The sequence below is a fragment of the Manacus candei genome, unplaced genomic scaffold (genome assembly GCF_025592945.1).
Source record: "Manacus candei isolate 608988 ecotype Guabito, Panama unplaced genomic scaffold, ASM2559294v1 h1tg000065l, whole genome shotgun sequence".
Classification (NCBI taxonomy): Eukaryota; Metazoa; Chordata; class Aves; order Passeriformes; family Pipridae; genus Manacus; species Manacus candei.
The window spans coordinates 5,469,465-5,484,421 of record NW_026138113.1 but is presented as its reverse complement, the minus strand read 5'-3'; the positions used below and the strand labels follow the sequence as shown (position 1 = coordinate 5,484,421).

Here is a 14,957-nt window from a genome sequence, read left to right as displayed (position 1 = left end):
CGGCGGGGGAGGGGAGGGGCGAACCGCCGCCCCGCCCCGCCTGCGCGCATGCGCACGGCACGCGCTCCTACCATGCACCGCGCGCGGGGGGGACGGAGGGGGCTGAGGGGAGAGGGGGGGCACACAGCGAGTCATTCGGGGGGTCACCCACACCCCGCGTTAGTGCGGGCTGTCACCGCACACCGTGTGAGTGAGGAGTGTCACCGCACACGGCCGGGGCGAGGTGTCACCGCACACACTGCTCAGTGCAGGCTGTACTGCACACCCGGGTCACACCGACGCTGCACAAGGGTTTGAGATCTCCCTGAGAGAAACAAACCCCGTGACCGGAGAACTGTGGTAAGAGACCATTAGATAAAAGCCAAGACGATGAATCCAGGTTCTGTTCTGCATTCACAGAACCAGTCTTCGGTTCTTCAGACAGAGCTTCAGAGCATCACGGAGAAAAAGCCATGTCAAAACGAGACCACAGCATAACAAAGATTCGCTTTTTATTGAAGCACTTTTGTTTGAGTCAAAGCTTTTAAACGGCTACCCCAGTAACTGGGAGTGAATCAATTAATTTCAGTTTTCAAAGTATAAACAGCAACACCTTATGAAGATACAGCAGGACCTGCCACTGGTAAAGTTCCCACCAAGCAGAGAGGTGGGAAAAAACAAAGGTTTGTGATCAATAAAACAGGCTGCACTTTATTAAAAGAGATTTATTGGCTTTGTCTCTTTTGATCTTGTCCGCATTTGGCTTGTTAATTACTTGAATAATTTCCACCACTGGACTCCATATTTTATCTACCAATATTGCAAGTTACAGCCACAAACACCCTCTCAGCCTGGATCCCTGACAGCTGCTTCTCTATCCTACAATGATGTACATTTTTTACTGTTGTGGAGTTTCAGAAATTTTGCTTATGAATGTAATATTGCCACCTGATTTGAGAAGCTGCAGAAGATCAGAAACTGTGTGAAGCAGAGGAGCTGACAGGGTAGTTCCCAAATCAGAACACAAAAGATCCTTTCAGAACACAAAAGACTTTGAGAACATGCTACCAGCAAACACTAGTGAAAGAGAGATGATACCATGGCTGACATTAGGATCCCAAGAATTTCCCAAACCAGCCTCCCTTATATTCATGAGGCTTTACCTGGAACACTAAAGAAGAATTGTGCAGTGTTGGTCTCATTCACAACTGAAGCAGACAGGAGGCAGGGAAAACAAATCCTCATTTTCCAGTGTTAACTTCATGCGGGATCTTGTGCATGGCATTTTTCTTTCCTCCTTGTGTGAGAGAGCCTGAAAGGAGGCAGCATTAAAGAAAAAAAAATAATAAAAAAACCCTGGAAAGCTTTTATCTTTATTTCCCTTTCCTCTAAATATAACAAAGAAATTATACTGCCTGTTTGTGTAACGTTAGGGACATTTAGATAAGCCAGCAGTTGTTTTGTAAACTCCCACAGCTACACTGGTAGAATTAGTCTCCTCTGCAGACACCACCATGAGCCCGATATCCCAACAACGTACAGATGTAAAATTTTAAATGTTGGCCAACTACAGCAGTGTAAATTCCACACTGCACTGAGACAGCCTGCTCACATAGAAGGTGTACTAGAACTAGATCAGAAACCGTTTATACAACTAAATGATAGTAACTTGCACACCACAAATAATTTCATGTAACACTACGCTGCAGATTCCTTTATATTAACCCTGTACACCAGACACACCTCATCTCACTACAGCTTAAATGCAGGCAGTAAGAACTAAACCTTCATTCTGATGGCCTATCAGCACTGTCATACAGAGCAACCAATGAAAAATATATTACTAAATAACATGGAGGAAATAATTTTCTCAGAGACAAAATATAACAAATAGGACAGGAATTTGGGTGGCACACCTCATTAAACAGTCTCATCTAATCACAATATCCAGATACCATTTCAAAAAAATTCAAAGGAGTGAAAGAAATTAACCACCAATATAGTTCCTGGATCATCTGTTCCTTGGAAATAGTTTCATTGAAAAATAGATCCTACTTGTATTTCAATTTATAGACTCTAAAAATAAATTTAAAAAGTACTACTTAGGGATTCTGCAGGACTTCCAGGGAAAAAAAGAAACAGGGGAGAACTTGAGAACAGGGTTCACGTTTTTATCACCTGTGTGCAGATCTGTGGAAGCAGAAGCTCAGAAAGGATGATCACGATTTGAAGACAAATTCAGACTGAAATAAATAAGGAGGATATCACTGAATCATTCAAAAGCAATGGCAGGTTGAAACAAGGTGGCACCGGACAATCAGGAGACAACTCAGGTTCAGAACAGTCTGTGGCCCTGTGCGAAATATATGAAAAACAGCAATTGTAAGCACTGTGTACATAATGAAAAGATATAATAAACATGTGGGAAGTAATGTAAAGTTCTAGAAAGAAAGGTTCAGAAGGTACTTCACTGCTCAGGTGCTTACCCTGCAACATTGGATGCATCGTTATTCAAAATTCAGGCAACTTCTGGACCAGAACCTGGACCGTATATTCCTTCTGAACCACGAGTACTGAAATGCTGGGAACAACAGCCTGTTTTGTTTGTAAGACAAGAGAATGAGAGGAAATTGATTCCCTGTAAAATTCTACAAGAGTAGAACATGGTCCTGAGCAGGGGGTGGTGCATGCTACATCCTTGGCTTGTCTGTGATTTTTTTTAAAGACCTTAAGAATAATTTCAGTTTATAAGCTTAGCACTGAAACTTAACTTGCTGCTGGAAGATGCATGTTTAATCCTTACACAGCATTACTTTCACATATTGAGGCCGACATCACGGGTAGTCAAAGAATATGTTTAATAAAAAATAATTAAACTTCCATTTGCTCTATAGAACATCATAGAAAGTAATTCAATAAATTACAAATGACTTTTTAAGACGCTCGTTCAACTACAGAAAGCAAATTCAGACTACACAGAACACAACTGGCAAATATTGCAAATGTCCAAAAAAAACCTGGACTAAGACTTGGATCATGAAGCCTGAAACAAGGGATAGAAATACAAGGCAATAACAGCTAAGGTTTTTTTTTAGTAACTACCAACACACACTTTATCATCACCTTGGATATCCTTTTAATTTTAACTTCAGTATTAGTGTAATTCTACTGAGGTTTCCTTATAACCCTTAACTTTATACAACCGTATTTGCATATAGTTTAGCTGATAGTGGGACATTTTTTCCCCTTCTGGTTCAAACTGATGAAAAATAAACCAAATATATTATGTTCAAGTCTACACCAGCCTTCATTACTTGAAACTGTAATTGCCTTATTACATAGAAAGAATCACTAGAATGGTAACCAAACTCACTTGACCATAATAGGAAAATACTTTATTTCATAAATCTGATATAAATTAGGTTTTAGCCACAAGATTTAGGACTTGTTTTGTGGGGGAAGGGTGGGACGTGATGGCATTGTTGACATACTCCATCAGCAAATGAAGTTAATAACTGCTTGTAAAACTTTGGCTATTTCATAGATGCATCCTAGTTAAATAAAAGTGCTATATTACAAAGGGCAAAATATTAAATATGAAATACTTTTTTTTTTTTTTAATGCTGAAGAATTGCTACCCCCTTCTCTTGGCAGTTTTTGATTTTCACTATTGCTAAGACACTGCATGAAGGGCCAAAAATCAGAATACTATCTGGGAAAATACGTAACCAGCACAATCCAAATGGTACTTGTGTAATTACATCTAATACTGCTTCTAATCATGGGGCTAGTTATTTTGCACATAGAAACTTATATTTCATTGGTAAAGTTCTTGATAAAAAACAACACAGTTGTTTTACTGTACAAGCAAGCAACAGAACTATATCAAAATATACAGTTTTTGTTTTTTACTTTTTAAATTTATCCCTTTGTAAAGCTTTTTCCATGACTTTCACTAGTACCTGTATCTATTTTCTCTTAACACTTGCCTATTCTTGGACCACAAATGATGTAACCAAGGTCAACTGAAGTCTCAGTCAGTTCAGAAGTTCTGTGAATGTGAATCTGGGCCTCGACCGTGTCAGAGTAGTAGCAGCTTAAGAAGAAGGAGGAATCATATCACACATATAAAATCTTAGACAGATTTTATATAGTAAAGGGTTCTAAGGATTTGGACTTAAACAGATGCCTTATGCCCTGTTACTGTGGTTTCTAGGAATAATTTGTCTTCCTTACTATTCAAAGTGCTTTTTCTTTAGTGGGTAACTCAGCATAATATAGGAAGTGAGATCCAAATAATGATTTTGGATAATATTTAATATTTAGTCAGATTTAAATCTGCAGAGAAGTTTAAACTCAAAAGGAGTTCAAAACTGTCTGTACTTTATTTACCATTATTAACTGGGAACTCCAGGAGGTTTTATGACATAAAACACAAATAGAAATCTACACAAACAAAGCAAACAAACAATTTTTACATGAATTATGCAGTGTTGAAAGGTCTTTTCAGTGGCACTTTACGACAGTTTGCCTCTTCTGAGTCTTGGGGAAACTACTCCTCATTTCGGGACTTTTAATTCTGCAGAGGGAGCCCAAAACTTTGCAAGGTGTAAACTAAATAGATCTACATGGTGCCAAGTAGCATGAGATAAGACAGTTTTTGTTTTAATTGCCCCTTACTGCTGTCCAAGAGAACAGTTTTAGTAAGGGGGAAAGAAAACCTCAACAGTCATATCTCAAATAACTCAGATTTTAACATGCTATACAGGATGTCTTTAGAAAACAAAACAAAACCTGAAAACAAGTAATAGAAACCAATGTAAACTTCCTAAACTAACTCAGCTGAGGTAACAGGTAGCCAGTTTAATTGGCTGATTGGGAAAAATTTATCTTCTTTTAAACACACTTGTACCTGAATTGGAAACAGCAGTGCATCACAACACTAGAGCATTTTCATGTAATTAAAGCAATGGATGGTGATGTAGATTCTACAGCTTTCATGACATTCATTAGCTGCCCAAATTATTGCTGAGTTTTGATCTGTAAATTATAAGTGTCAAGGAGGCTGTAAAACTATATTCAAATTAAATCAATAATATGCATAAAGTATTCTGTGTTCACTGCAAATATATTAAATATACAGCTCTTACTTGAGCATTATTTTCATAAAATTAACCCCCCAACAAAATTATAATGCCTTTTGTTGTAATTTTACACCATTGTGTATTTGATAGTACATACAAGTTCAGAAACTTATGAACTTCAAGAAATATTACATGCAAAACGTCTCTGAAAGCAGTTTGCACTTCTAAACAAATACTGAAATGTTCGGTCAGTAAATCATTGATGCACTCAACACTGGGTTATTTACAATGAAATAATTAAAGAATAAATTCAAAATCAGTTTATAATTTAAGTGCAGAGTCTGGGGTCAGTCTTCATCACTAGAATCCGAATCCTCAGATGAAGACGATGTACTATCAGATCCAGATGAAGCATCTGCTTTCTCTGAACCCTCATCTGTGCTGTTTTCGTTGTGAGAGCTTGGCTCTGTTCCCCCTTTGTCTTCCTGATCTCTAACCCTAGAATTTTCCTCCTTTTCTTCTGTGGGCTTGGCTGAGCCTGTGTCATTGCTTTCACTGTTCTGTACATCAAAAATATTAGACTGAGACAAAGCTGGGATATGAAGATTAAGGCCTGGAGTGAGAAGCATCCCTGGGTAAAGTATGTTGGACAAAAGTAAAGGGTTAAGAGAGAGAGGATTGGCAGCTGCAGCAGCAGAGGATGTTGAAGGAGAACTTGAAACAGAGTTTTCACCACCAGTATCTGTATTTTGATCCTCTGTCCTTTCTTTCTTTATATCCACCTCCTTTGAATCGTTTCCCTTTTTCTCCTCCGAAATGGATTCTGTAGACTTTGTCAGAAGTCCTCCCATGCCCAGCAGGTTTGGTAATCCAGCCATCCCTGACAGGAGCATGGGGAACATGGCAGCCATGTTCTTGGCTTCTCCTCCAGCAGCTAGGCCAGCTGGCATTCCCATCAGTCCCGCTGTCACCTGCAGCGACTGCAGGTTCTGCAGGTTCTGCTGTAAGGCCTGGAGCCCGGGCAGATCCACGCCCGGGATCAGTCCGTTGGCCAGCAGCGGGTTCACGGACACGCTGGTGGCCGAGGCCGCGGCAGCTGCGGTTGCCTTGGCAATCTCGCTCTTGGGGCGCCTCCCTCTCCGGCTCACCTCCTCCCGCACCACCGGCCCCGTGAGGATGCGGTCAAACATACCCTCCGGGAGAAACCCCTGCGGGAGACAGTGGGCACTTTTAGTATTTTGAGAGCTTAAAGATGGCAAAGTAAAAGCAAATGAAACACTCAAGTGTACAGTGACTGTCAAAGACGATTCTGGCACATCAGCACAGCAGCTTCTCTCCAGACAACTCACTGGAATGCGTGATGACTTTGTGCTACCACATCTCAGATGTCTGAAGGACCATTTCCACAGTGAGGTCCACACAGGGATCTTCTCACACTCTGCTTATCCTTACGCCCTCATCCTTAGTGGTTTGCTGGGAGATCAAGCCAAATATAGCTCATTATAGGAGTAAGCTCAATCTAAGATCTAAACTAGCACTGCTTTGAAATATTATCACATTCCAATCATTTGACAGTTTAATCAGCTACTCAATTTAAAGTTAAATATGTGTGGTTGCACACACATCAACAATCTCTGAGCCCTTTTTATTACTGCTAGTGTCTGTTTAGTGTCCTCATATTTCATTGCATCCATAAAATTAAGAATAAAGAGCAAAGACTCAAGTTGAATTTAAATTAATTTTCAAGCACTTCTATTTAGGATTTGTACAGTATTACTACACGTCTATAGGTCCTTGTACCTAACATTGCAATGGACACTAATATTCCCTACAAAATGCATTGTCCTGAAAATTTAAAAAGGCAATCATTAAGATCAAGTACTACTCAGCTCCATACTACAATCACCTTTGACCCCAAAAGCAAGTATCTCTAATATATATTAGCCTACCGCAACTAGAGGAATTCAGCACTCAAGTTCTGTTCTGTGGATAACTACTAAATTGCCAAAGTAATTCTGCTATTAGTTACACCTCTATTCACTGCAGTCTAATCCTGTTCCTAGTTATCTGTTTTTCTACCAGAGTGTTGCACCAGGGTACTGGAGACTGGCATTTAGAGCTTCATAGAAAGGTTGCAAGTTCTGTTGACAGTGAATTAGAAAAAACTTTAACTTGGTCATGTCTTTGCCAGAGCCTGAAGGTGTAGCATAAATAAACTGACAAGTTAGACTGAGGAAGTAAACTTCTAAAGAATATTGACAAAATCATCATTTCTGTTAGACACATGATACGGAAGAGTAACCAGGTTACACAGAAACCATTTTTTACTATACAACACAACTTTGTTCAGAACAAGTTCAAAATATATCCTTATCTTCAAGGCAAGATTGAGGGTAGTAATTTCTCAAAGGTGCACACTAAAAAGTAAATTAATTAAAAAGTAAAATAAATATTTAAAATTAATATTGAAAATAATGTAATTTTTCTTCATAACTGTAACTTTAAGGAAGTATTCTTATTCCTAAATAATACCTCGGCTAATATCTTTCCTAAAAAACATTACGGTTGTATTAAAGATATGAAAAAGTCACAGCATTTTAGCACCTTCAACAAAATCTCTGATTTGGGGTTGCCAGCCACTGTTCCTCCTCTACCTCCTACTCACAGCAAACCATTTACTGAACTAGGCCAGCAGGAGAAAAGCTGACATTGACTCACATTCCATATTTAATGTAACGCCAGCAACAAAAAGCACACCTTTGGACATGCCTTTTTTCCTGCTTGCCTTGTTTGCTTTTCAGATACATTTCACGACATGGTTATCTTATTCTGTAAATACTCACAGACTGTTTCACGACTTCTCCCCATTCAGGAGCCACTCCATACTCTGGATTTTCTTTCAAGAACCTGCACAAATCCTTCAGAGGGGGAGCAAATGCACCCCCCACCTGAGAAGCAGAAGATAAAAAATCAGGAAATACTTCATATTTTCTAAGAAAAGAGGCAACATTCATATCTTACACTGTTTCATTTTTGCCTTTTAAATAAAACATCTGTCCAAATCTGTTCAGTAGACACTAGTAATGTTCTGCCTGCCTTTCCTGAATATTCCCTTTTAGCCTTCCCCATTGCCCATTCAAATGCATTATGCTGTTCCCAAACTTTGATCACCTCTCCAAAAACTTCAATTCAACACCTGCTCTCACATCTTCCACTGTTGGGTTTTTACACAAGAATTCTCCTTTTGTTCTCCTGTTACAGTTTCACCTAGAAATGTGACTGACAGCCAATACACACACAGGTGAACCATAAAGGTCAAATGCCAGAGATAACTGAAAAAAGCAAAAGCAAAATTGATCCAGTACACAAGATTTCTGCAAATCCAGTGGACAAGTTTCCACACAGGATGTGCTACCAATATAATTTTAATTGTGTCAAAAATAGTAATGAGAAGATTACACAAAATTTGAACTTCTGACAATGTTGCCACTTTGAACAGAACAGCACACATTTTAGTGGCCCTGCCTCTGTCTGACTCAATGGCACAAATGTTGCACCATACTGAGTGCTCAATCTATTTGAACAGAAACCTTGGGCTAAGTTTCTATCCATGCCTTATATATTTCCACACTCAAAAAACATTTACTGGAAGATTACAATTGACTTTCTTGCTCTATGCCAAAACTTTAAAACAAATACCTTTCATTTGTACACTTGTACAGTTTTAGCAAGTGTAATACGTAAGAGTTCTTCATTTGGGTAACTTTTCATTTGGGGAATATCAAAATGGGAACAGTGCCACGAATACCTTTCTTGCATTTCTTCTATTTATGAGCTGAACACGTTCTTCCCCAGTCAAACTATTAACATCCAGTTTATTAGGGTTTCGACAACGGTGTCTTTTTTGTTTGGGCCTCCCATCGTGCAGCTGCATCCTCTGTTACAAAGGAATTTAAAAGCCAATTACCTTTCTGATATAACTGTTTTAAAAATGGTAAGGTATCTGTACGTTCTCGAGTCAGGCATTTATTCCAAGTCATCTTTGATTTCAAAAATATTTTAATAACAATAGTAGTTTACTAATCACAATCATTTAATAAGTAGCTCAGTGAACAGCATCTTCTCTCTGATGCCTCATTGCTTTGTTTTATTCATTTTTCAGTTTTTAACACTGCTGTAGCTGTCTGGAACATTGCTGCTGTTCTGTATTATAACATCTTTATGGAGAAGCAAAGTTGTCATTCCAGATGTCATACACATGATTTTCCTACATCCTGCTCAACATTAGCAAATATCAAATTCAGAGGTAACAAAATGAGATGATGATACCCACACAAACATCACTACCAGAGCAACATAATGTAGGTATGAGACACATTCCACAGTAAAGTCTTTAATCCTCTTGCACATCACTAAATATGCTGTTATACACTTTCAGCTCTCATCATCAGTATCATGGTAATATGAGTTTTCTTATCCTAGACAGTTTTTTAAATCTCGGGTGAAATTAGACAAAGATTGAATGTCTTGGTTTAGTATTGCTTTTCTTAGCAATTACATTTGTGAGGAAAAAGAAAGGCTTGCAAAAAGAACTGGAGAAGAAACAGACATTTTTCTTTTCCTAAACAAAACAGAAGAACAAAGAAATAAAGCCTTGTAACACAGAATTCAAATCCAAATACAACTTGAGAAATTCTACTGTTTAGCTAAAGCAGAGCTGGAAGGAATACTCACAGGAATACAAGCTCCTGAATCTTCAACATATCCAGGATGTTCTTTAAGCCACCTTTCTAAATCTTTTCTTTTGGGGGCATCATCACCTGCAAGCCTTGTTCCATCTTTCAGGTTAATAACAGGAACTGGACTCTCTGCATCAAGCATTCCTTGGGGCTGCGTGTAAGTGAGTGCTGGGTTTATTCCTGCAGCAACCTGACAGGAGTTAATACCTGGATTAACCTGGAGAAATTAAAAACATTTGACTAAATTCTTCACAGAAAACAAGCCATCACAATTATTTCATGTATGATTCAATGAAGGGCACAGTCCTGCAGATCATTATGTACAGACTCAAGGACCTGGGCAGACTGCTCATGCCACAGATACCCTTCAGGTCACTGTGCAACCAGGTCCCGTAACAGATAATACAGGAAAGGATGTCAGAAGTTTTGGTAGATCAAAACCCCAAATTTTTAATAACACATTGTTAATTAAAGTCCATCAAAACTAAATTAAATTTACATTTTACAAATAGTTATCAATATTGTGTGTGTATATATATATATGTAAATTTAATAAAACTCCATCAATTCTCATCTGTGTTGTCATAAACAATCAGTGAACAATTTCAGAAGAAAACTCCAAACCTAAAAGTTTTGAGTAATGAAGTTTTTGTTGAATGTCAACAGCTGGTTATGCTCATTTAAGGCACTAACAGTAATTTGCATCTCATTTTTTCGGACAAAAAATCAAGTTTACTTACATGATTAGGCTGTTTATTTCTATTCATAAAGAGGACATCAACTCCCTCCACATTCTTCCTTCTTCCTCGTCTCTTTTTGACTACAGGCTGACTGTCTACTATGACTCCATTGGCACTGGTTGTTAAATGACTGGAAGTACCTAATAAATGATGCCATACAAACAGTGTCAGATACTTGTTTATAAAACCAAACATGTCTGAACAGAAAAAGGAAATAAAATTACTTGAAACAGTGCAAGTGCATACGATTTCTACATCTAATAGCGAAGACAAATTGCCTTTTATTTTATGACTGTTCAAAACACTATGAATATCAGGCTGTGAAAAGCCATTCTATTGTGAAAATTTCATTACTGCCTCCCCTACCCCCTCCAAATGAATCTGTATAGAGGCGAGAGTTGTTGAAAACTGATGACATCACATACACAGAGACAGACATCCCTAAATAAATGTTTAGCAAGATCTTAATGGTATGTTGCAAAAAACCCAAGAAAGTAAAAAATGCAAGTGAAGGGTAGTAATCTTTTTAAAGGAAATGTTTTTATCCACATCTGTATGCAATCCCAAAAAATTATTCACTCAATCAGAAACTGGTCTAAATCAAGCACACAATTCTAATCATTTCAAGTATTTTAATCCAAATGTTAACTGCTGACTTTAGGCTCATTTTTATCTGTCAGTGTATACCCACTGTTATTTTCTTTATGAAAATAAGCTCTAAGTTTTCGGTTGTAAGTCAAAAATTGATTCCAGACTATTGTCCTCTACTGTTTCTTTACATGAGACACAGGAAAGATTCTGAAGAGTGCAAACTGGCACAGGCATAAATCTGGAACTCTTTACCTTCACTTACAAAGTAGCCATATTAAGTTCTGAGCTAAACAGATTACTGTCAGGGTACACTGATGCACTTAATAATTATTAAAATCTTCTTTGGGGGGTGTTTGTAGTGTATAATGGCATCATTCTAATAAATGAGTATTTCAGATAACTGACACTGTGAGAGAATACTCCTCTGCTCCAAACTGGAGTCTCCACACCAGACAGAATTTCTCCAGACTGCAGTTTAGAACAGTAACATTGCAAACATCTCTCTCCATTGCCTATACGTGGAGATAACAGAAGAACACAGATGAGATTTAATACTAACCCTTAAGCCCCCTGCTATTTTCTGTACCTGATTTGGGAAGTGATTTTGGGAAGTTGACAAGGCTGGTTTCTGAAGCGTTCTGGAGTTCACGCAGCCGAGCCAGATATTGCTGCTGACCCAAAGCACCTTCATCGCTTTCAAATGGCCTTTTCTGGGACAGTCCCTGCTTCTGAAAAGTCAATTTCAAACCACCTTCCTGTTAAATAAATGCCAGGGTTAGAAGAGCCTCTTCCAAAGCAGAAATGACTACTTCATAATCAGGATTCTCACATAGAACTGTTACTCCAGTAGAGTTGAGGAAGAATGAAAACACTGTATTAGACCTTAAAATAAGTCTTGCTTCTTCATGTAAAACACAGATTTGAACAGAAATTTCATCTCAGCTGAAAAATCCAGACACTGATCAGCTGTCTACCTCCCGAAGCCAGTCCTAAAAAAATGCCAAACCCAATTACAAGAGGAAACATTCACACATTTTTATGTGCTACGAACATGTCTCAAATTGCAGATAAGAAAAGGGTTTGAAGCTTCTAGCCTGCATTTAAACGAGGAAATTTTCCTATAATCCTCTAAAAGGCCATGAAATAATAAAATGCTTGCTGGAGAGGATATGCTGAAATGTTTAAAAAAAAGCTGAACAACAGAAATACCTTTTTATACTAACCAGATTTCTTAGAAACAGCATAAGGCTGTCTGAGGAAGCACCAGAATGGCAAAAATTCAATTCAGACAGAAAAATAATGATTTCTTCCAGTGGCTTATGCAAATAAAAAAAAAAAAGGGAAAAAAAAAAATAAAACACCACAAAAAATCCCTCCCCAAAAACCAAACCCAAAACCCAAACACTCAATGCCCAGAAGCAGCAGACCCAAATACCCACAAACAAGTGTGTGAAGGAAGTGAGAGTGAGAGCAGGCAGCCACTTGCAGGTAAAGCATGCCGCACACCGCAATCGCAACCAGGTCCTAGGGCAATAAAAATAAACATACGTCATTGATTTTCACTGTAAACTCCTTTTCTCGTACATGCTTCTTCACCTTTGACATCTGTGGTGACTGATCATATTCTTCTTTAACACCTGCAAGAGGGGGTGTGGGAGCACTGGGCTCACTGTAATCTGCAGCTGCACCGGAACTATCCAGCAGTTTGGTTGTGTAGAAAGATGCCACCGTGTTGCTGTCATAGCTCCTCCTGGCTGAGGGCCATTTACCTTTCAGCACTGTTTGACAAATGCTGTCGAGCCGATTAATCATAACTCGATCCTAAAAACCAGAGAAAATAGTTCTGTAAGAGCAATGCCTACCAACAGGGCGCACGTTATACTTATGTGTTATCTTTTAATTCTAAAAAGAAGAGAAATTACATCACTTTTATCACTGGACTTGGACTTAAGAGTTTGAAGTTCCTGGATTTGCACTGATTGACTGTAAGTTTCTGAAAGCCACCTCTGTACTTAATTTCACTACCTACCTGTAAATAAATATGCAATCTCTCTTATCTGTACAAGGTCTGGGGCCTGCAAATGCTTGAAGTACATTATCTTACTGATTCTTAAAGGAAAGTTATGGTAACCAATGAAGCAGTATTTGTAGGTCTGGCTTTGACTCATTGGTAGCAGGATCTGAACCCATGAACAGCACCACAATGTACAGAAAACAGCATTTATAAAACTAAACCTACAGACTTTTATTCATGTCTCCTTTTAGCTTTTGAAACCACATTATTCCTCATTGCCATTCTGTAGACACCAAAGACTTCACACATCTCCATAATACACAGATCTCAAGTTCCAGTAAACTCAGTTAAGTATACAAAGACTCCAGAAAGTACTGGGTTTTCTGATAATTTCACAATTTACAGTCAAATAAAACATGTGAATGCTAAAATTACAAGTTCTGTAAGGAAACACTTTTGCCAAGTTCAAGACCCTTCTCTATATTTGATAAAAGGCAATTTTTTACACTTTGAATGTAATTTTTCACAATGTGCCAAGCACCTGTGACATGAAAGTTATGCTACTCTTCTCAAAATGAATATTCAAAAATTATGAAAAGTAGTATTTAGATTTAAATGAATGTTCCAGAAGCAAACATAACAGCAACTGAAAGTTCCTAAAATTCAAATCCTACATCTATTTATCCTGCTTCACAGTTTTAACATATTTAACTGAATACTAATGTCACAGCCCAACTTTCACTACTACTGTGGTTTTCAAAGTTGCATTATAAACTTGCCTTTGGCCAGTAGGATGCAGCCAACATGTATCCACCTTGTAGGAGATAACTGGAATTTGGTGTCCCATTGTTCATCTGGAAACTGTCTTGTGTCTCATCCTGTGTGGTACTGAGAGAGGCCACACTCTCTTCATCATATGCTTTTATATGTGGAGTTCCTTCTGCTAAAGAAAACCACCAACATAATTTCATGTTGTAAAGAAGTTAAACGTTCACTGTAAGAGGTTCAGGTGAACAAAACACACAGAACAATGTTCAGAGAAAGTCCAAACACAAAGTTAAACTGAAGAATCAATCGGTTTTTCAGGGTGATGGCTGATCCTTTTCTAGGCATGTAAATCCCACACATATTCCTGTTAATATTTCAAATGCTTGACAGGTCGAACATTTAGCTATTTGAAAATGGACATGCTTCAGAGTAATCTAACAGACAGTCCTCATGTAACATATTTCTTTCATAAGCCAACACTCACTAACATACAGAATTAAATTGAAATCAAAGGTGTCTACAACCAGAACATGGCAAATCTACTGGGATAGCACTTTTAAAGAACAGGCAATTCCTTTACTGGATGCTTGAACGTGTGTGCCCACACATTTTAATTGTTCAATTTTTTATCACTAAGGATTTTTTAAAGTATCTTTCCAGTGTAATGTGTCCTCTGACTTTCTTATATCTTAATCTTTTATGATTATTATTTTACTTCCGCCTCCATCAGACAACAGTGTGAGTTTCACTATCACATGGGGAAACAGTCTGAAATAAAAAAAAAGTGTGGCCTGAAAAGGTAAATATCACATCAGCACAAGGAGTAAGAGGGAGGGACAGCTCTACAGAAGTCAAACTCGTCCTTAACAATAGTTTTGTATTCTGATAGTCATCTGATAGAATTTTGCACTTTCTTAAAAGATGCTTCAAGTGTGAAAAATACGCCAATGGCCTATAATCATTAACAAATTAAATAAAAGCTGGGCTTAAAATTAAAATGCAGATGAAGTTAAGAGAATTTTCCAGCATTTACTAATCTCTT

The 14,957-nt window shown here is 38.1% G+C and overlaps 1 protein-coding gene across 13 annotated transcripts in view; it reads right to left on the bottom strand.

The window, feature by feature from the left end:
- Positions 1–107: 107 nt before the first annotated feature.
- The window catches only part of CHD9 (chromodomain helicase DNA binding protein 9), an 89,058-nt gene continuing 74,208 nt past the window's right edge, over positions 108–14,957 (bottom strand). For 6 of the 13 annotated variants that reach the window (XM_051805838.1, XM_051805840.1, XM_051805837.1 and 3 more), the window contains 8 exons: positions 13,927–14,090; positions 12,682–12,954; positions 11,720–11,888; positions 10,543–10,682; positions 9,798–10,019; positions 8,872–9,000; positions 7,907–8,011; positions 109–6,271 (listed from right to left, as the gene is read on the bottom strand). In XM_051805838.1, the coding sequence (XP_051661798.1) occupies positions 5,411–6,271; positions 7,907–8,011; positions 8,872–9,000; positions 9,798–10,019; positions 10,543–10,682; positions 11,720–11,888; positions 12,682–12,954; positions 13,927–14,090 (2,063 nt within the window). In that variant the 3' untranslated portion in view covers positions 109–5,410. Of the gene's footprint in view, positions 6,272–7,906; positions 8,012–8,871; positions 9,001–9,797; positions 10,020–10,542; positions 10,683–11,719; positions 11,889–12,681; positions 12,955–13,926; positions 14,091–14,957 lie in introns of all 13 variants that reach the window. The other 7 variants (XM_051805844.1, XM_051805847.1, XR_007907501.1 and 4 more) reach the window with 6 other exon arrangements.